Source organism: Sarcophilus harrisii, chromosome 6, assembly GCF_902635505.1.
Source record: "Sarcophilus harrisii chromosome 6, mSarHar1.11, whole genome shotgun sequence".
In the NCBI taxonomy this organism is placed as follows: domain Eukaryota; kingdom Metazoa; phylum Chordata; class Mammalia; order Dasyuromorphia; family Dasyuridae; genus Sarcophilus; species Sarcophilus harrisii.
The window spans coordinates 75054728-75074189 of record NC_045431.1 but is presented as its reverse complement, the minus strand read 5'-3'; the positions used below and the strand labels follow the sequence as shown (position 1 = coordinate 75074189).

The following is a 19462-nucleotide window of genomic DNA, read 5'->3' as shown; positions in this document are numbered from 1 at the left end:
TATATTTATATTCATAACACTGATGTCATTGTGTCCCCTCAGGCAATGCAGCTGAGCCGAGATGGCCAGTATCTGCTCACAGGAGGAGACAACGGGGTCGTCATGGTGTGGCAGGTGTGCGACCTCAAACAACTCTTTGCTTACCCGGGCTGTGACGCTGGGATTCGGTCCATGGCTCTATCTTATGATCAAAGGTAAAAAAAATTGTACATAGTAATAAGCATTCCTGTTAGACTAATTCTCAGGAGCCGAAGTGTCACACTGTCCAATTTTGGGCGAGGTCAGGCCAGTGTCTGGTGTCCAAAGACCCACACGCCAAGTGGAGGGAGCTTTCTTTGTTGGTCGGGTCCCAGCTCTAGTGGGAGGCTGAGCCCTTTGGGAGGAGGCAGCGGCAGCCATGAAACAGACGGCCTTGCTGTGAACCTGCCTTTCGGTGGCTTCAGTTTGTTTCATTAGCTTTTGTAGCATCAACTCGTGATGGCTCTTCCTCTGTCCCATCCAATGAAACCAGACCGTGTGTCCAAAGGAAAGCCGAGACCCGGGACGAAGGGGGCTTTTTTTTAGAGTTTGGCAGACTCCTCGATTCTGCTGCCCTTAGCCGTTCCTTCCTAGCTGGATGGCAAAGGAACCCTGCTCTTCCCCAGCTCTGAGCAAATCATTGCCACGGGCTCTCCGAAGGCCTTTCCCTTACTACCACTCCTGTGACCGGGGGCCAAATGGTGACTTGGGGCCCAAGGACCCAGGAAACAGAGCCAGAAAGCCCTGGTGGAGTCAGAGCCTGACTCTGCGTTTGTACTCTCCCCAGGTGCATCATGACCGGCATGGCGTCCGGGAGCATCGTGCTTTTCTACAATGACTTTAACCGATGGCATCATGAATACCAAACACGATATTGAAGATGCAAACCAGATTGAGCTAGCGCCGGGGACGAGACGTCAGACCCGGAAAGCAACGTCCTGCCATAGCGTCATTCTCTTCTAAATAGCTATCCTACCTGAATGTAACTTAAATTTGCTCATACGGCAAACTATTTTTTAAATTTAATTGCTATTTTTGTAGACTTTGCTTGACTTTTGGGGGGGAAGGGCAGAGAAGCAGAAAACTGGCTGCTGGGTTCTCTAGTTACAGAAATCTATATTTTTAGTCATAATTAGAAGTCTATTTTCACCCATTATAGAAAGAAAACAATAAAGTGAGTTAAGTCACTATTATAGACTTTATTATGAAGAAACGCATTTCCCCTTTTAAAGCTTTATCAGTAATCTTGAAAAATATGATTTTAACAGTGGGGAAATGGATTATAATGCTGGGGTATGGGGATTTTAATCTGTGCTACCTGTGCTAGAGACTTTGTGTCTTGTTATTATCCAAATGATTGTTTCTCTCAAGCACTGAAGTCTCTGGAATTTAAATAGTGATGTTTAAATTATGGTAATTGTAATTTAAAATTTGACAATGAATCATTTCCATTGATACTCAAGCATGTTTCTAGGCCTAGACAATTGGGTTTCGGGGGGTGGCTTTTAAAAGCTGTTGTTCTGCCACGTGGTCGAGAGCAAGAAGTTGAACTCTGACTTGAGGTCATTGTGGGATGTGTAGCAGGCCTGGCAGCCTCCTCATTTTTACCCAAAATTTCTTAGAGCACACCAACCCGGGAGGACGGGCATGTCCAAGCAATCTCTTCTACTTTGGAATTCAGCGCAGGTACCAAAGCACACTTCTGCTGTTTTTGACTGTGAAAGCACCGAGGCCGACCAGGGTCAAGCCTCTTCCTCCTCCCTGTGCAGAAGCTCCAGGTTTGCAAGCTGCTTTTCTATCCCCTCCTTCCCACCTTTTAGAACAGAAGCCTCTCCCTACTTGTAGAGCACAGAGTGATCCGTTCCCGTGCTGCACTTGGCAACACACTTTTTACTTCCTATTTGCATCCAGTTCAACTATGTCATTAAATTTTCTCTACATCCCCTTAGGAAATGAACCGTGATTTATACTAAGGAATAATAAGTTATTTTAGTGTTGCATAATTGATTCTACTTTTCTACCAGATTGCTGTGCAGAATTCTGTGAACATATTTGTGAAAAGGACTGTATCGTTTTGTAAGTCTGTATTGCATAAATAACTTCTTTGTATGTGGTGATCTTTGAGTGGAAACTGACATTCCATATCTATTTCTCTTGTTGCCTACTGAAGTAGGGCTCATTTTTTCTAAACATCAATTATTCTCTAAAGCAAAGATTTGGAATGAGAAAACAATTTGAGTGAAGAATTGAATAAAATAGAATTTGTAATTGAAATATTGGAAAGGATGTCTTTTCTCCTCCACCACCTCTGTGGCCACTTTGAAAACCTTTAAGTAATTGCCTTTTAAAAGGGCTCTGCACATAGTAGGTGCTTCGTAAATATTTGTTCAATTGAACTAAGGGAACTCTACAGCCAAACTCTGACATTTTCTTAAGTAGGAACAAATATCTCTAGGATACAGATTTCCCTAAATGAATCCTATAATGCCTGATTTTATTTTCGAATGACTAATCTTAAGAAGCTCATTTCCAAATAAGACATTTGCATCCTTGTTTTCCAAAACTATTTATATCTTTATAAAATTCCTTTACAGAATTAACTCAAGCAACCTAATTCCCACTAACTAGAAAATTATTTCCGCTCGCCATATCATGGTTATATTTAAAAAGCCAGTAGAAGCAAAAAGAGCTTGATATGCTAGGTAACTACATGCCAAATACCTTTTTTTTTTTTATGCACATATAAAGTACCTTAAGGTATAGTTAGTAAAACAGAGTAGCCTTAATATAATCAAGGCCATCTTGGTTTCTTTATTCTTTTTTCACATCTGAGTCCACAGTTATGAAAGCTATTACACAAGTAAAATTGCGCTTCAAAGAAATAGCATGACTAATATCACTGCAAACCTACTTCTATTTAGAACCATGTTTTAGAAAGGAGTGGGAAACATCTAGCCCGTGGGCCATAAGAGGGGCGGAAAATCATGTGGCAACCACAGGCGACGATGAGCTGAAAGCTAGGTACGACCACCTGCCACTGCTTGAGTTTTTAAGTTGGATTTTGTTTGGCCTGCGAATGACATTATCAACATCCAAATGGCCCTGGACAGAAAAAAAGGTTCCCTAACCCTGGGTTAGAAGAATTTGCCATTTGCTTCTTTCATCCAACTTGAGCCCATTCTTTATGTCAAAAATTCATTCATTCACCCATTCAACGTAAGCAAGAATTTACACATTTTAAAAACTGGGTAAAGGTGCTACTATGATTAAAGATGAAAGAGGCAGGTGCCTGAAGGACCGAGTCAACAGGGGCAGCAATCCAAGGGCTTGATGGTAAGGAATGGATGGCATCGAGAAATGTAAGATTTTTTTCTTTTTAATCATCATGTTAATCTTCATTTAAGTGTTACTATCCTGAAGTTCTGCTATTTTAAGAACAGCCAGTTCTTCAGGGAGAACCCATGAAATTTTAAAAAGTAAGTATCGAAGGAAACTTGGCAGACACTTACACAAAGATTGGTATGAATATAATTCCATGATGGTCCATGCAGGAAAAAGAAATTTTGCTCCCCATTGAGGACAACAGGAATGCTAACTTAGGGATTATTTATTAAAAATACTAGTTATGCCAGCTTGTATATAAGATGCAACTCAACTTTAGGACACTGTAAATAAGTGAGAGATGATATTTCCATCTTGGAAGCTCGGTGCCCACGTAATCACACACCATGTGCATTATGACCCCAGATTACACCCATTCACATGAGTAATGTTTAAAATAAGCCCACATGGAGTAATAAGCTGAATTAGAACTCTGTCTCCCGTTCTGTGGCCCTCCCAGAAAACTTTCAACTTTGGATTTTCTAATAAAAAAAGAATACTAGTGAATACAAATAGAAGATAGGGTGAATCACCACAATCTGCTTCAGTGAACAGTCATTTAATTGGGAAATCAAAGTAGTTTCTAACCAGAGGGATATGAAATCAGAGTAGAGATTATTCACTAGATACTTTTTGCTATTCAGCAAAGATAAGTTTGGTTGGACAGCCCTTTATCCCTTTAAATGACCATACTCCTTTGCTCCCATCTATAATTAGCATTCTCAGTGGGGTGGGGTAGTAGCAACATTAGGACTTCTTAACCTGGAGGCCATGGATTGATTTTAGAAATGGTCCATGAACTTTGGTGAGAAAAAAATTCTATTCCAATGTAAATTTTTTTCCTTTGTAATCCTACATATTTTATTTTATGCACTTAGAAACATCATTTTAAAAAGGGGCCCACAGCTTTCACCATACTGCCCAAGGGGTCCTGGATCCAGACAGAACGGCCCCATTCTATGAGCAGTTTAAGGACATCATTGAGAATCATAGCAGACCCACCTATGCTTACAGACATCAAACACACCAAAAGATGGACATGTGCACATCCTTATACTAACCTATTTAAACACATTAAAAACCATACCCATTAGATCTATACAGCGCCGCTTCTCCAAGTAGTAGCAACAGCATCCCCATGGTTTAGCACTTGATTACAAAGATCCTCATTTTATAGCATTTATTCCATTCCATGTTGTGTGTGCTTTGTGGGTGGCGGGTGCACAGGAAGAAATTAGTTTGGGGAATATCAAATAGAAATGCCCCAGAAGGGAAAATGTACCTTGAACAGGAAAAAACATCAGCCTTTGAATTTTCCTTGCAGCAAGATTGAAGCTGATTATGTGACAGCTTTTGTAAGTGTCCAAAATCCTGGTCAGAACTATTAGGGACCCTGGATTAGCTCCCAAACTCCACTGAGATTAGAGGGAAGAGCCCAAAAGAGCACTCAGTCCCAAGTCTGAAAGAACAAATTTGGGCTGTTTCTTCTGTCTGGGAGGAAGAAGGTGCGGGAAGGGATTTCCCCCACAAATCAGGAGGTTACATCTGCAAATGCCATCAAATCGCTGGGGCTGGAGGCTACAATATGAGAAATCAGATCTTCAGTGGGGTTTTTATTCCTTGAAAGAAAACAAATTGTCAGAATAGTCAGTCCTCCCTCACACGCAGATGAGGAAGAATCGGCTGCCTTGGGTTCCGATTTCTTTTTCGTTTCCTTCCTCCTTTCCCTGTATCGACAGCTGTCTGATCATTAAACTTCAAACAAACCAACCAGACCCAGTGTGGGAAAACTACTTTGCCCCTGTTGCTTCCCCTAAGTTTGCTTTCCATCCGAGGAGAATTTCCCCAGTAATTAAGGCCCTCAGTTAGCCAGTTATCACCCGTCAGGTTTTTCTTTCCTGGTAACCTCAAGATAGTGCCAAGGCTGAGGATGAGCTAAGAGAGGACTGCAGAGCTTTGCCGTGGCAGACACCCCTAACACGCTAACGCAGCAATTATGGAAGCCACGCCGGAACCGGCTTAAGCAGAGAACAGAGGCCGCAGGTTCAAATCCTGAACTCTTTCTGCAAGATAACGAACCAAAGGGTGATTAACAGATGTGTGCTCTGAATGCCTTGACATCTCAAGGGTTGGAGGACACTTAAAAGGTCATTCAGTCCAACCTCCTGCCCCCACAGGAATCCCCTGGGGAGCATCTCGGACAAAAGGTCACCCATCCAGACTCTTCCTTAGGACCCCCGTTGGTAGATGGCCTCTCCCGTACGATTCTAAGGAGCTGGGACAGTTCTTCCTTGTATCAGGCCCAAATCTGCCTCCTTGTTGCTGCTGCCTTACCCGCCTCCACGCTCTGGACCAAACCCAGCAAATGTGATTCTTTTCAACATGAAATTCCTACAAAAAGCTGAAGCAACCATGTTTTCCCCTTCACAGCACTTCTCTTTATTAATCATCCCCAGGCCGTTCTTCCGGTGGCTGGTCCCCCGAAGGCTCCCGTTCCGAGGTGGCGCCAGGACTGAACCCAAACTCCACAGGACTAATTAATGGAACCGAAGATTAGCCGTGGGGCTTTTTTTTTCCACATCACATGTTACAACTGCTTGATTCTTGACACAAACAAACAACTATCACCCAACCTAACTCCTCCTCATTCTATCTTTATACATTTCTCATAAAACTAAATGTAAGGTAATACACGAACCGTCCCCCTCCCTTATTAAATTTTACCTTGGCCTGGCTCCATCACTCCAGTCTATCAAGATTAGTTTGGAGCCTGATTGTCATCTTCAAATCCAATCTCTGATACTTCTATCCATGTGACCTGGACTTAACCTCCATGGCCCTTGGTTTTTTCATCTGCAAAAGGAAGGGGTCGAACCAGATGGCCCGCACAGACCCTTCCGCCTCTCTTTATAAAGCACTCATTTGCCATCCAACCCAGCTTCCTATTAGCCACAGATTTAATCAGCAGATTTTGCATGTCTTCAAATAAATCATTAGTAACAAGGTCAAACAGTCAGGTGCAGGGACAGAGCCTCGTGGGCTTTGCCAGGATGACGCCATACTTTGTCCCATCAATCAGAAGGATGGCATGAAAAATTTGGTCACATGGCAAGCTCAGAACAGGATACTATATGTCTAGGGCATCCCCCATTCCAATAAGAAACAAGCTTATTAGTTTGGCTTCCCTAAGCTAATTTTAGGTAGTTTCTCCCCTTTCCCTACAAAGCGCCTCTCTATCGGATTACTAACTAGCCTTTAGCACAAAGCAAATAATAAGTTTTATCTTCATTTTGCAGAAATGGAAAAAGCAATGGGATAAATGGCCCAAAGCAAACCGGTATCAAAACTTGTGATGCAAGTACCAGCTAAGACCACTTGTTCCCCATATATGTGACAACCTATCTTCAGCTGACTCAGTCAAGAGCTTATGGATCGTGTTTTAGGGTCATATTTGGGTTTTCAGTATGATCCAGCCCTCTCCAAACTTAGTCACTTCTAAATGAGACTGTAATCTTTCAACCACACACACTTTTCTCTAAATCTATCTGGGTCATACACTTGGATGAGTGTTCCTCACTCCATTACTATTTATATTCTACCTTTTTCTGTCCGGGATGTCTTTGAAAGGCCCACAGATACAGGGCTAAGACTGCCTTCTTTCCTTCCATTAGTTATCCCTAAAGATTAGAGCCATCCCCATATCCTCCTCCAGGCTGGACCCAGCCCAAAGAGGTGCTGCTTTCTGCTCAAACTGGCTCAAAGCAGACCTTGACAGAAATAAAGTAATGGGTCCAAGAGTCTTCAGAGCAATGAAGTGACTTTGGCTCTTCCCTCCCTCCAACTAACAATTGTTTTCTCATCAAAAAAAAAAAAAAAAAAAAAAAAAAAAAGTTTATTGCACGTCTGTTAGTACTGCAAACTCTAGAATATCAAGCCAGAATGAATCCCATGGGTCTTGCTTGTGGAAGATGAGCGCGTAAAACCAAATCAGTGGATTAGGGACATTACTGAAATGAGCAAAGGAGGAGATAGGAGGGAAAAGCCTCCTTTCCCCGCACGAGCTAGGGCACACTCTCTTCCTCCGAGGGCATCAGGCTTCAGAACGAACGTTCAAGGTCCCTCATCTCAGTGGTCCTTGCCAGCATCTGCTGGGCACAAGAAGCAGAAGCATGAGGATGGAAGGGGACGTTTCTGGCCCCTTCAGGCAACTGAACTCCATCTTCTCTGTCTACTTTCCGTAGAAGGGCAAACAAGCCCAGATCCAGATCCTCTGGCACCAGATAGTCGAGCCACCAAATATTGATTTGTTCTTTCTAAAAGTGCCTGGGAAATGTGACTTTTGAAGAGGAGAGCAAAAGAAAAGCTTCAGAATGTATAGGAAAGAAATGCCATTTCCCACTAATCTCGAACAAATAAATAAATACCCAGTGTTTTCATGAGCAGTAAAAGTAATCAGTGTTTTTCGTTACTGGCACTTCTTCTCCAGGTCCAGATTTGGGAGGATGGGGTCCAGTGACCACATTTCTCCTCCCTCTTGGTGCTTACCTTTTCCACACTGATGCATCTCTGACAAGACACCGGCCTGTGCCAATGAGCTAAGAAGCAAATGAAAAGGTTTTGTTCCTGTGAGAGAAAAATGTTTGTCTAGCAGAGTTCTTTATGTTCAAAGAAAGGAAATATCTTCGTCTGTCCAAAGGATTTCTATTTAAAAAATGCAATTAGTTAGTGCTTGAGAAAGTCATGAGTTCTGCTGATGGGAAGGGATAAGGGGAAAGGGTCGAAGTGCCCATTAAACAGAAAATCGGATCTTTAAAAAAAGCTCAAAATGCGTTTGTCCGAGTCCATCCCACAGCATGTGCAAGGCAGATGCCAGAGCTCCACAAGTTTCCCACAAGCCACAGTACTCCCCAACAGCAGGCCGCGATTCCCCCTGGTCACAAAAAAGGCCGCGGCAGGGAGAGGGAAGGGGGGAGGAGAGACTGGACTTCCCAACGTCCCCCGTGCCGCAGGCCGTCCGGCCCCGTCAGTCACGGAGGCGCCGCCAGGCCCCGGCGTGGTCACCGCCGGCTGCTGCACGAGGGCTGGGGGAGGCAGGGGTCTCCGGAGAAGCAAAGGGATGGCGCTCTGCAGACTCGGGTTTGGGAGGCTCCTTGGCAGGAGAAGGAAGGGGAGAGGTCTGCTCCCTCCTGGCTTGGCTGGCATCTTGACAGTGCTTGCTGCAGAAAATCTGACCCTCTTTATCTAGAGCCGTGTTCTGTTGGGAAAACAGCACAGGAACAGCGAGGTTAGACCCGGCGCCCCCATTAAAGTGTCGCCGTTGCAAGTACCAACCACCACACGGAGCATGCACCAGACGCAAGAGCAGCCCAGGAGAAAGGACACGGGCTTTGTTCCCCAACAGAAACTCAAAGGGAGAAACCTCCGGGTCCCCTCCCTCAGGAACCGGGCCTTGGGACGAAATTCTGCTCAGAACAAACGTGCTGCTGAGAATCCGGGCTCCTAAGCCAGGGGTAAAGCTCAGCAAATAGGGCGAGTTCTTCTTGGTCTGGGATACCGCTCTCTGGCCCTCAACTGCCTCATTTCCCCTTAAAATGGGGAGGTGGGACTGGAGGATGTTTCTTCTAGTCTTTCCCAGCACCAACTTGCTACTGTTTCTCAAAGAGAACAATTTATGAGAAGATAAAATTCAGAAAAGGCAGAGGAAGATAGACCAGAAACTCCTGCCATCTCCTTCAACAAGTACCAGGAATCACTGTGGAGGGGAGAACTCTGAAATCGGCCGGTCCAGCCCCCTTCATTTAACAGGCCAGAGAGGTCAACTATTGTGCCTAAAGTCACACATCTGAAAAAAGAGTTACAAGAGGGGACAAAACCCCCAGTCTTTAGGCCACAGGCCTGCACTGTCCCCTTTGCAGGATGCATATCAGTGGAGGTCCCGTAGCCCCATCCCGAGAGCCCATGGGGCAATCCCACTGATGAGAAAAGCCCCTTTCCCAGCTCCCACTTCTCCGTCCCAGGGGGCAGAGGGAAACCGAGCAAGACCCGCGCTCTTTCTCCTGTTCTCCTCCTGTAATTAGACCAACACACATGTGCGCAGCAGAACAAAGCGTTGCAGTTAGTACGTACCGTTGCCTTGGACCTAGTCAGAGGGAAGCAATGCAGGCGGCGGAGGAGGAGGAAGAAGGAAGGAAGGAAGCAAGGGACAGAAACTAGACTTACTTTAAACAGAACCAACACCAATCAAACATTTTCTTTTGCTTTTTTAAGGTTCCTCCGCCCCCGTTTGCCCCCCAAACCTACCCCCAAGGAGAAACATGATCGTGGGTGGGGGAATCCCCCTCTCCTGAGCTGCACCCTAAATGCCACATGGCTGTTAGTATGGCGGCCGTGAGCCAGGCTTCTCATCACATTTCCCAGCTCTACCACAGGATGACCTCACCTCCATTTCACTGAGACTGGGACCCAGCCTCCAGAGGTCTTCCCAACTCCCCCCCTTCCCCACCCCAGGACTTCCGTCTGAAAGGGATGCCCTGCAGGAGACACTGCTAGGTCTGTCTGGTGGGCGCCCCATAGGCCAAACTGCTCCCCTGACCTCAAAATCCTTCCTCAGAACCTGACTTTCTTTGCCCTGGCCTGTGTTTATAACAAAAAAAAAAAAAAAAAAAAAAATTAATAAAAGAAATGCATTTGATGCTGTGGAGCACAAAGAACAGTTTTTCTACCCAAAAAGAATCCTGGGGGGGCAGTTTGGAGCAGGAGCCAATGGCTCTCCCGCTCATTCTGATTTTCGTGGGTGGAAGGCAGCAGCCAGAGAAGCTCCATCACCCGAATTACGGTTTCTCTGACTACGCTCGGTCGGCTAAGAAGGACGTCGGGACACGAAAGAGCCAGTAAGTAATCCCACACCAGTAAGAAGCTAAGCGTGGACTGCGGCGGAAATCTGAGACAAGCATGCAGATTGGAGAAGGCTGCGAATTAGAAACTGCGCTGATTAAGCCGAGCGTTTTGAATACCGGGATTCTGCTTCACGTTTATCCACAGTCTCAACAGGACAAAGAATGGAACTCTGAAGTCCCTCTCATACTGTCAAATCAAACTGTCAAATAAAAGGTAGATAAAATCGTCAACCTCTCCTTGGTTAGCTGTCCTTCCGAAGGCTTCTGCTGGCATGAGCTTGGACCAGAGTCCACAAGATGGAGGGGAAATCTTTAAAAGGCCAACGTGACGCTGCTTCCCAGATACCTCTAATAACTACTCCTGTGTCACGGTGGCAAAAACGGGCAGGTGCCAGCCTCGCCCTTCCAAGACTTAGCTGGGGAAATCCTCGTTATATTCTCCCCTTGGGTAGTTTTCAAATTTAGAAGGAGAGAGACGTCCCAGGGGACATTGTCGGGAGAAGGATTTGGGAAACTTTCAAGTATTATCCCCCAGATTTTTAAATTTATCCCAAGAAAAGAATGACAGACAATCTCTATAAATAGGCAATGAGAATGACAGGAACGACACAGCAGCAGGATGTACTTCCACCACACAACTGTGCTCCAGCCCCCGTGTTGTGCCAGAGGAAAGTAATCGCCCCCCCGCCCTTAAAATACTGCTTCTCTAAGATTTTTTTAGTTTGTTTGTTTTTTAGGGGGGAGAGGAGGAAAGATAAACTCCATTATTGAGCTTCCAGGATGAATGAGAATCATCAGGGTCCAAATTATGCTGCCTTCCTCGCCTTCGTCTAAACGAAACCATGGTCTCTCAGCATTGACTTAGCCAGGCTTCCGCTAGGGCCCAAATCATCCTGTCCTCCTGCTGCTCCGGATGGGACTGCTGGCATTTGGCCTTAACTTAATAACACACAATAACCTGCAGAGTTGTGTAGGGAACATAAAGTCAGACAGACTTCTGCCAATGAGCTGAAAATGAGGACCAAGTCACACGGAGACGCAGCTTTTCCCAGAGCGCCTGGGAGTTCCTGAGCACTCCTAAGTGATGGAGGGTCTTGCGGGTGGGGAACCCCTGGGGGGAAAGTCAACTGTAAGCTCGTGAGCTGGTCCCTGGGAGGAGGAACACTGTCTCCAATCAACAGGAGATCAGAGTGATCTGAAAGGGTCCAGACACGCTGATTCAGGAAGGTCAAGTAAAGGAACCGGCTGTCGGGCCTGCAGAACCTTCGCCTATGTCCGCCGCTGAGACGGAGAGAGACTCAAGCAACGACGCTGGGTTTTGTAAACTGCAGCTTGATAAAGGGCCTGCCTCTTAGGAACGCTCGGAGCCCCAGTTCAATTAGGAGATAATCATTAAGGGTCCCGCCTGTCCATGGGGTCCTGCCTGTCCACGGGGTCCCCAGCTGGAGGGTTTGCGTAGTTTCCAGAATGCTGGCTCGCCATCCTGGTTTTCAGCGCCAGTTCCTCCCCGTTGCCCCCATCTGCCCGGCCGGGGCGGACGTGGAAGTGCTTTGCCTTCTCCTGCCCTTATCCATCAAGGCTCCAGGCTCGAAGTGGAATGCAAGCAAATCACCGGCTAATGGGCTCCTGCTGTTGGCTAAGCCAAGATGGTTCTCTTCAAAGCCTCAGACCGCGGCTGCAACAGCCTCCCCATCACTTACTCTCTCGGGCCTTTCAGCTGACGGAGGATCACAAAAGCCAAGACTGATAAGCGCCTTCCCTTTGGTCCCCACGCAGACCGGAGGCCCATTGGGGCCTCCCAGCTTCCACTGCTGAGATTTAGCCCCAAGCCGGGAGAGGCTCGCTCTGGAAGGCTGCCAAGCAAGTGAAGGAACCCGAGAGGCCGGCTTCAAAGGCCCCTGTGGCTGAGAGGGAAGTGACCTTTCCACAAACCTGCATGTGGCACTAGACGGGTGAGTGGGAATGCTGCTGGGGCTCAGACAGGCCAACGGGCCCTTGGGGCTCAGACAGGCCGACGGGCCCTTGGGGCCCAGGCAGGGGGGGATCTCTGCAGTTAGACCCCTGAGAGAGTCTCCTCTACGTGGGGTCCCCAGGCACTCCACAATGTGCTGTTAAACCTGTAGCGTGCAACTGGACGAGTGGGTCAGTACCAGTCCTGGCTACCTGCCCTCCAAGACCGAGGTGGGGCAGAGGGGGGAGAATGGTCAGGGACTTTTCTACAAATGTGGGAGTTTTGAGAGGAAAGGGTGAAACAGCTGCAGAAAGCTGTGGGGGCCGGAGGAACTGCCGGGAAAAGACCCTCAGGATAGGCAGGAGGAGGGGGAAGAGTTAGGATGGCCAGGATCCCCATGAGAAGATGCTGAAGTGGCAATCATCAGCTCGAGCAGTCGTAGTCCATCTAGACTTAAGATCGCCTCAGTTCTAGTCCACGGAATCCTGATGTCCAGACCCTCCCAGTAAGACTGGTACGACTGTAACTGGATTCCCGGTTGTCTGAATAACACTGGAAATTTTCCCTAAGGGGCTAATCTTCACCTTCAGGCAGCTTTTCTGTTTTGATGCTACTTTCTGTCTTCATCAGGCAAAAACTCCTTTAAGCTGCTCTTCATTCCATCACTCCAGATGCTCCTGCAGTTATCTTCCGGATGGATGAGGCTCAGAATCTCCGTTAGAGAATCTTTTCTTAGAGCGGAAGCGTCTCCCAAAAAGAGCAGAGACAGGGACCCCAGAAAGCCTCGCACAGTGCCAGCCTGGGAGCGGTTACTGGGAGGGAGGGTCCTAGGTACTGTCAGTGGGAGCCAAGGGGGGTCCTCCCAGGACTCAAATCCTGCTGGGGTCTGAGGTCCGGGGCCAATGCACGGCATGCAAGCTTCCCCATATAAACAACAAGGCCCCGGGCTGCCCTAGCTGGGACATGCTGCTCCCCGGACGGGGCCCTCTCCCTCTACTTGAGCTCACGGCCTGCCCGTGGGACACTCGGGGCCGGGCCCACTTACCATGATGACAGAGACCCCGGTGTTTGTGCTGTTCTGTTTGGGGAGGGCATTGTTAAAGTGCTGCTTCAGTTTACCTGTGACCTCAGCTTGCATATTATTCTCCTGGGAGGCGTCATCCTGTGGAGAGAGAAGCACAGGTGACTTTCCCACTCCCCAGGGCCGAGAGGGAGGCAGATAAACCCATCAGTGCTTCCTGGGAAACCTAAACCCAACTAAACAGGCCTTGGCCCTGCCTGGAGCCGGGGGAGCCTCCTTCAGAAAAAAGCCCTTTGGCCAAAGCCACAGCTTGTCCCGGGCTCCGGAGCTGGAAGGGGCGGCCAAAGGCAGTGGATCCGACCCCCTCCGTTTCCAGCTGGGGACCAGCCCTGAGGCCGCTCCTGCCTCCCAAGCCAGTGTTTCCCTTGCTACAGAGAAGACCTTATCAGCCCAGTAGCTTTTCTAACTGGAACCTCTGACCAGAGTCAGTGAGTTTCCTCTCTCCCTGGACAATATTTATGAAGAGACACGGTAACCACCAAACACAGATATTGTAATGAGAAGTTCTTTACTTGGTACAAGGCCAGACAACACCTAAGGTACCTTCCAACTTAAAGTCTTTGATTATATTTCTACCTCGTTTAACATAGATTGAATAACTTGCCATCTAGGGGAGGGTGGGGGAAGGAAGGGGAAATTGGAACACAATTTTTGCAAGGGTCCATGGTGAAAAATTATCCTTGCATATGTTTTTAAAATAAAAAACTTCAATAAATTTTTTTAATAAATAAAAACAAATAAATTTTTTAAAAAGTCTTTGATTATATGAAACCTTTAGATTCCTTCTTGTCTACCCTCAATACTAAGGAACCAAGAACCAGAAGGGTCCCTGCCTCACCCCATATTTATAAGCCCATTAAGCAGAATTTCTGATACTCCACTCCATCTTACAAGCACGTAATACTGAAACCGATTGGCTGTTTTATCATTTCAATAGATAATTTACTTAATTATTTATCTGCCAAGGCTAATCAGCGGAGGAGCCTAAAAATTGCTAAATTCCCTGAAAGAAGCTTGGAGGTACTGAATCCAAATTACAGAACAGTGCCCTGGGCCAAGCACGTGTGACAGCTTCGGTCCTCCCTACTCCAGGCATAAGGAAAATACAAATTAGCATGTGGCCACTGGAGATTTGCGATTCCCTATAAGACCAAACTCAAGAATTGCCATCCAGATACAACTGAAATGCTTTTTACAGAACATCCTTGGTCAGGCCATAAGCTCATCCATGGATGGGAAGAAAGAACCTTTTACTCTTCCACAAGGGTGAGGGTAATTAACCTGGGATCCTCAATGGGTGGGCTTCAGGGTGTCTCTGATTTTGGAAGAAGGGGCACCAGATCCCTAGCATCTAAATGCAATTCAGCATTTCTTTCAATAATTTAAAAGATTCTTCAGAGAAGGGGCCCAGAACCTCACCAGCCTGCCCAAAGGGTCCAGATGTTTCTCTTATAGATCACACACACACAAAGGTGGAGAACCCTAATCTGAGATCTCTTCAAACTCCCCCTTCTTTGCTCACTCTATAGCAGTGCTTTAAAATTTTTTAAAGCTTTAAGATTTATAAGTCACCTTACATTCATTATCTTATCTGGTCTTCCCAGTCACTGAACCATTTGAAGTAGAAAATCTACTATGGCTACCAGGGATCCTTCATTTACAGAAAAGGAAATTGAAGCTTGTGGAGATGAAGTGACTCTGCCATTACCACGGCTAAGGGAGCGTTTCCCTCGTGGGACGGCCCGCTGAATGTCAGGGAACATGGAGGGTCCGAGTGTGGACAAGTCTTCTTTACTAAAATTAAATACGGAACTCTCCCTACTGAACCACGGGGAGTGACAGGAAGGTAGGCAGGCATTTAGGAGCAGGAAGAGGTACTTACCGACACCCAGGGATGACTTAGGATCTGTCCGGCCGTACATCGAGCTTCCACGTTGACTTGCAGCATTTGGCTGATTAGTTCCTGGGAAGAAATGAAGAAGAGCAAAGAACAAGAGAAGGAGAGATGTTCTGATGATGGGTGGAGTGCTGTGCTCCACCTGGCTGAAGCCATTTCCCTAATATTTCCCTGGGAGATCAGTAACATGACAGGGGAGTCTCTGAGAGGGTCAGGCCGGCTCCCAGAGGTGGGGCTAAAGACCTCAGACCAGGATGTTGTAGCCAAAGGCATCTTGAGGTTGTGCTCCACCTGGGAGCAAGTGTGGCTCAGGGCTGGGAGAGGAGGCAAGTAGGTGCCTGCTCTGGGACTCCAGAGCCAGGTTCTGCAGGCGGGGGCTGCTCAGAGGCGGAGGCTGGTTTTGGTTGGTCACCACTCAGCTGGGTACCAAAAGTCCCTTCTCCCAGTCACACCCAAGTATCTGTAAGAGAAAACCTTGGGGGACAGGCTTACCTTTGCTGAGTCAGTGATGTTATCCCAGTAGGGGGCAGGAAACTCCAGCTTTCCAGCAAGGATCTGATCAAAGAGGTCTTCTTGAAGGTTATTCTCACTAAGGCAATATCACAAAAAATTAAATCAAAGTTAGAAGATTGGGTGGCAAGGGAGAGTAAGAAAGGGAGAAGAGTATTCCAACCTAGACCTGTGTTCCTCTAGAATACTTGATGAAGGAGCTCCTGCTCCTCAGATGACAGAAGTGTCTATAATTTACTGCTTGTGTGCTCTTGCTCTTGCTCTCGCTCTCACTCTCTTGCTCTCTCTCTCTTGCCGAGGCAATTGGGGTTAAGTGACTTGCCCAGGGTCACACAGCTAGGCAGTGTTAAGTGTCTGAGGTCAAATTTGAACTCAGGTCCTCCTGACTTCAGGGCTGGTGCTTTATCCACTGCACCACTAACTGCCCCTTGTTTTTTCTCTTTTTTTTAAGCAAAAGAAGATTTATTTCTTAAGTAAAGGTTATGAACTGACTGTAAACAAAGGCATCTATACAGACATGAAATATATGGGTAATATAATACACATATATGCAAACCTATGTATGTATACGTACAGAACTTTGCAAGCTGTATCTGATCTCTGCCTTAGTGGAGAAGTCTCAAAGAGTTGTTGCCTAAATTCACACAGCTACTAAGTATCAGTGGGGCCTGGCTTTGAACTTAGGTTTTTCCTACTAGGATCACCTGGCACTCTACCCATTTTACCACCCAGCTTTCATTTCTTCATAGGATTAATCAATGACCATGATACCAGGAAGCAGAGATTTCTCTCAACAAAGAGAAATCATATCCAATAAATCCAAACTGCAATTTTAGCAAAGACTATAAACCTCCCCTAGCTCTAATCTACCATTTGACTGAAAAATGACAGTAGTAGTAGTAGTAGTAGTAGTAGTAGTAGTAGTAGTAGTGCACTAGCACTTAAATAAAGCTTTAAAGCTGACAAAATGCTTTACATGTACTATCATGTTTGATCCTCACAACCCAAAGGAGAAAGATACTATGATTATCCTCATTTTACAGATGAGCAAACTGAGGTATAGAATGATTTGCCCAACTGGTAAGTGGAAGGCAAATTTTCAACTGCTAATGCTTCCTTTGCCATTTTTAAAAGAATAATAGATTTTTATTTTCGAAGTAGAAGCAAAGATGGTTTTCAGCATTCAGCCTGGCAAAACCTTGTGTTTTAAATTTTTCTCCCTCCCTCTCCCCCATCACCTCCCCTAATTGGCAAGTAATCCAATATATGTTAAATGTGTGCAATTCTTCTATACATATTTCCACATTTATCATGCTGCATAAGAAAAGTCAGATCAACAAGGGAAAAAAAGGAGAAAAAAAAGCAAGCAAACAACAACAAAAAAGGTAAAAATACTATGTTGTGATCTACATTCAGTCCTCATAGTCTTCTCTCCATCACTAGTCTACTGGAATTGGCCTGAATCACCTCGTTGTTGAAAAGAACTCTGCCATATTTTTAAGAATGATGTCCAGCTAAACTGGAAGAAACAAAAGAAACCTAAGGGGTTTCTTAACCAAGCCACATGAGAGAAGTGAACGAGGCACACCCAGACAGGGTGGTCATTTACTTCAAAGGTTGGAATGCTCACTCAGCATTCCTGAAGTCTTGAACATTTTTCCCTTTACCCAGTTGTACGTAAGAATCCTCTTCTATTCCTCCTCCTCTTCCTTCTATTCCTCCTCCTCCTCCTTCTCCTCCTCCTCCTCCTCAATCCTTGACTCAAATGTGACTGATCTAATAGATAATGTTTCACAAACATTTGCCAATTTGATTTAAGAGAAATTTCTAAAATATTGCAGGGAAAAAAGCAAAGACAGGACACTCCTACCCATATAAACATTTACCCTTTGGCAAGAAACTGTCAATAGCTATTCTATCAATACCTCAATTATGAGGTATTTATCTCCAAGACGATGACCCCACTGAAAGGAGTGGGAAGGCTGTTTCAGATCAAGATCAAGCGTAGGGGAAAGGCACTGGAACCATTTAGCTGCTCCTCTTATGATTTCATTAAAAAAAAATTCCACTGAATTGCTCAAAGCAGGCCATAGCTCCTACATGTCATACCCTCCTTCAGCCAGGCAGATGCCGACCGCAAGTCCCTGTCTGTTCTAGGGTGGAAATGCTTTAGCATCTGAAAGCCAAAGAGCAGTGAGTGCGCTGTGGTGCTGGGGTAATCTCTCTACCATGGGTTATACAAGATGATGGCTGATTTCTCATTAAATTCACCCATAACTACATCAAATCCAAAGCTGGAAGGTCCCTTAAAATTTCTTTAGTGCAGTTCCCTTAATTTGGAGATGAAAAAACTGAGACAAATAAAAAGCCATCTCTAAGGTCACATGGGTAGCGAACAGCAAGCAAGGCTTTCTGCATCCTCCACTCCATACAGCCTCTCAAATGAGAGCAGAATGTCCAGTTCCAAAAGAGCTTGGGAGCCAAAAGTAAGCAGACAGAGCAAGAATCTGACTGCAGATTTCAACCTTATGCCCTCACTGCAGGCTCCTCCCAGAAACAGCCTACATTATACAGCCCATTCTGGCCTTGCCAAGTTCCATCTCTGGCCATCTTGGGGAAGGCTGCAGGTCGGCCACCTTTCACTCCTTCCCTGTCTTGCTTCTTATTTTATGGGCTTCAACACTAGGCTTCAAGGACCTTCTTTCTCTGTCCCTTCCTTCAGCTCCCATTTGTGTTCAGTCTTTTCATGTAAGCCCCCTGAGCACAGAGACTGTTTTTTGTTTGTTTGCTTGAGGTTGTATCCCAGCATTTGGTACTATAGCAGTTACATGATAAATGCTTAGGAAGTGCTCATTAACCCTTCCTTTCCTTTTTCCTTTCCTTTCCTTTTTCTTTTCCTTTCCTTTCCTCTTTCCTTTCCTTTCCTCTTTCCTGTCCTTTTTCCTCTTTCATTTTTCCTTTCCTCTTTCCTTTCCTTTTTCCTCTTTCCTTTCCTTTTTTCCTCTTTCCTTTCCTTTTTCCTTTCCTTTTTTTCCCTCTTTCCTTTCCTTTCCTCTTTCCTTTCCTTTTTTCCTCTTTCCTTTCCTTTTTCCCCTTTCCTTTCCTTTTTCCTCTTTCCTTTCCTTTTCCCTTTCCTCTTTCCTTTCCTTTCCTTTCTTTTCCTTTTCTTTCCTTTTCTTTTCTTTTTCTGAGTCAATTGGAGTTAAGAGACTTGCCCAGGGTCACACAGCTAGGAAGTGTTAAGTGTCTGAGGCCAAATTTAAACTCAGGTCCTCTTGACTTCAGGGCTGTTGCTCTATCCACTGCACCATCTAGCTGTCCCTACTACCTTCACTTTTTTTTTAAAATCTTTTTATTTTTCAAATCATATGCAGACAATTCTTCAACATTAACCCTTGCAAAACCCTGTGTTCCAATTTCCCCCACTTCCCCCACGCCCTCCCCTAAGATGGCAAGTAGTCCAATACATGTTAAACATGGTAGAAATATATGTTAAATCCAATATGCATATATATATTTATACAATTATTGTGCCGCAAAATAAAATGCAAGCAAATAGCAACAAAAAGAATGAAAATACTTTGTTGTGATCCATACTCAGTTCCCACAATCCTCTCTCGGGTGTAGATGGCTTTCTTCATCACTGAACAATTGGAACTCTACCTTCACTTTTAAGACAGTTTCTTTCAAAAGCACAATTAACTTTTTTCTCATATATATTCAGTATT

The 19462-nt window shown here is 45.6% G+C and overlaps 2 protein-coding genes across 13 annotated transcripts in view; one reads left to right on the top strand and one right to left on the bottom strand.

The window, feature by feature from the left end:
* LRBA (LPS responsive beige-like anchor protein) overlaps nt 1-2292 on the top strand; it is a 754452-nt gene extending 752160 nt beyond the window's left edge. For 4 of the 8 annotated variants that reach the window (XM_012552173.3, XM_023505940.2, XM_031943309.1 and 1 more), the window contains 2 exons: nt 43-194; nt 806-2292. In XM_012552173.3, the coding sequence (XP_012407627.1) occupies nt 43-194; nt 806-896 (243 nt within the window). In that variant the 3' untranslated portion in view covers nt 897-2292. The remainder of the gene's footprint in view (nt 1-42; nt 195-805) is intronic. The other 4 variants (XM_031943307.1, XM_031943304.1, XM_031943305.1 and 1 more) reach the window with 1 other exon arrangement.
* The window catches only part of DCLK2 (doublecortin like kinase 2), a 201068-nt gene continuing 182650 nt past the window's right edge, over nt 1045-19462 (bottom strand). For 2 of the 5 annotated variants that reach the window (XR_004230353.1, XR_004230354.1), the window contains 5 exons: nt 15717-15813; nt 15210-15290; nt 13292-13408; nt 10413-10495; nt 8545-8653 (listed from right to left, as the gene is read on the bottom strand). Coding sequence is in view for 3 of the 5 variants with exons in the window: in XM_031943311.1 (XP_031799171.1) it covers nt 8423-8653; nt 13292-13408; nt 15210-15290; nt 15717-15813 (526 nt within the window). In the remaining 2 variants the exon portion in view is untranslated. Of the gene's footprint in view, nt 8654-9525; nt 9539-10412; nt 10496-13291; nt 13409-15209; nt 15291-15716; nt 15814-19462 lie in introns of all 5 variants that reach the window. The other 3 variants (XM_031943311.1, XM_023505945.2, XM_031943312.1) reach the window with 2 other exon arrangements.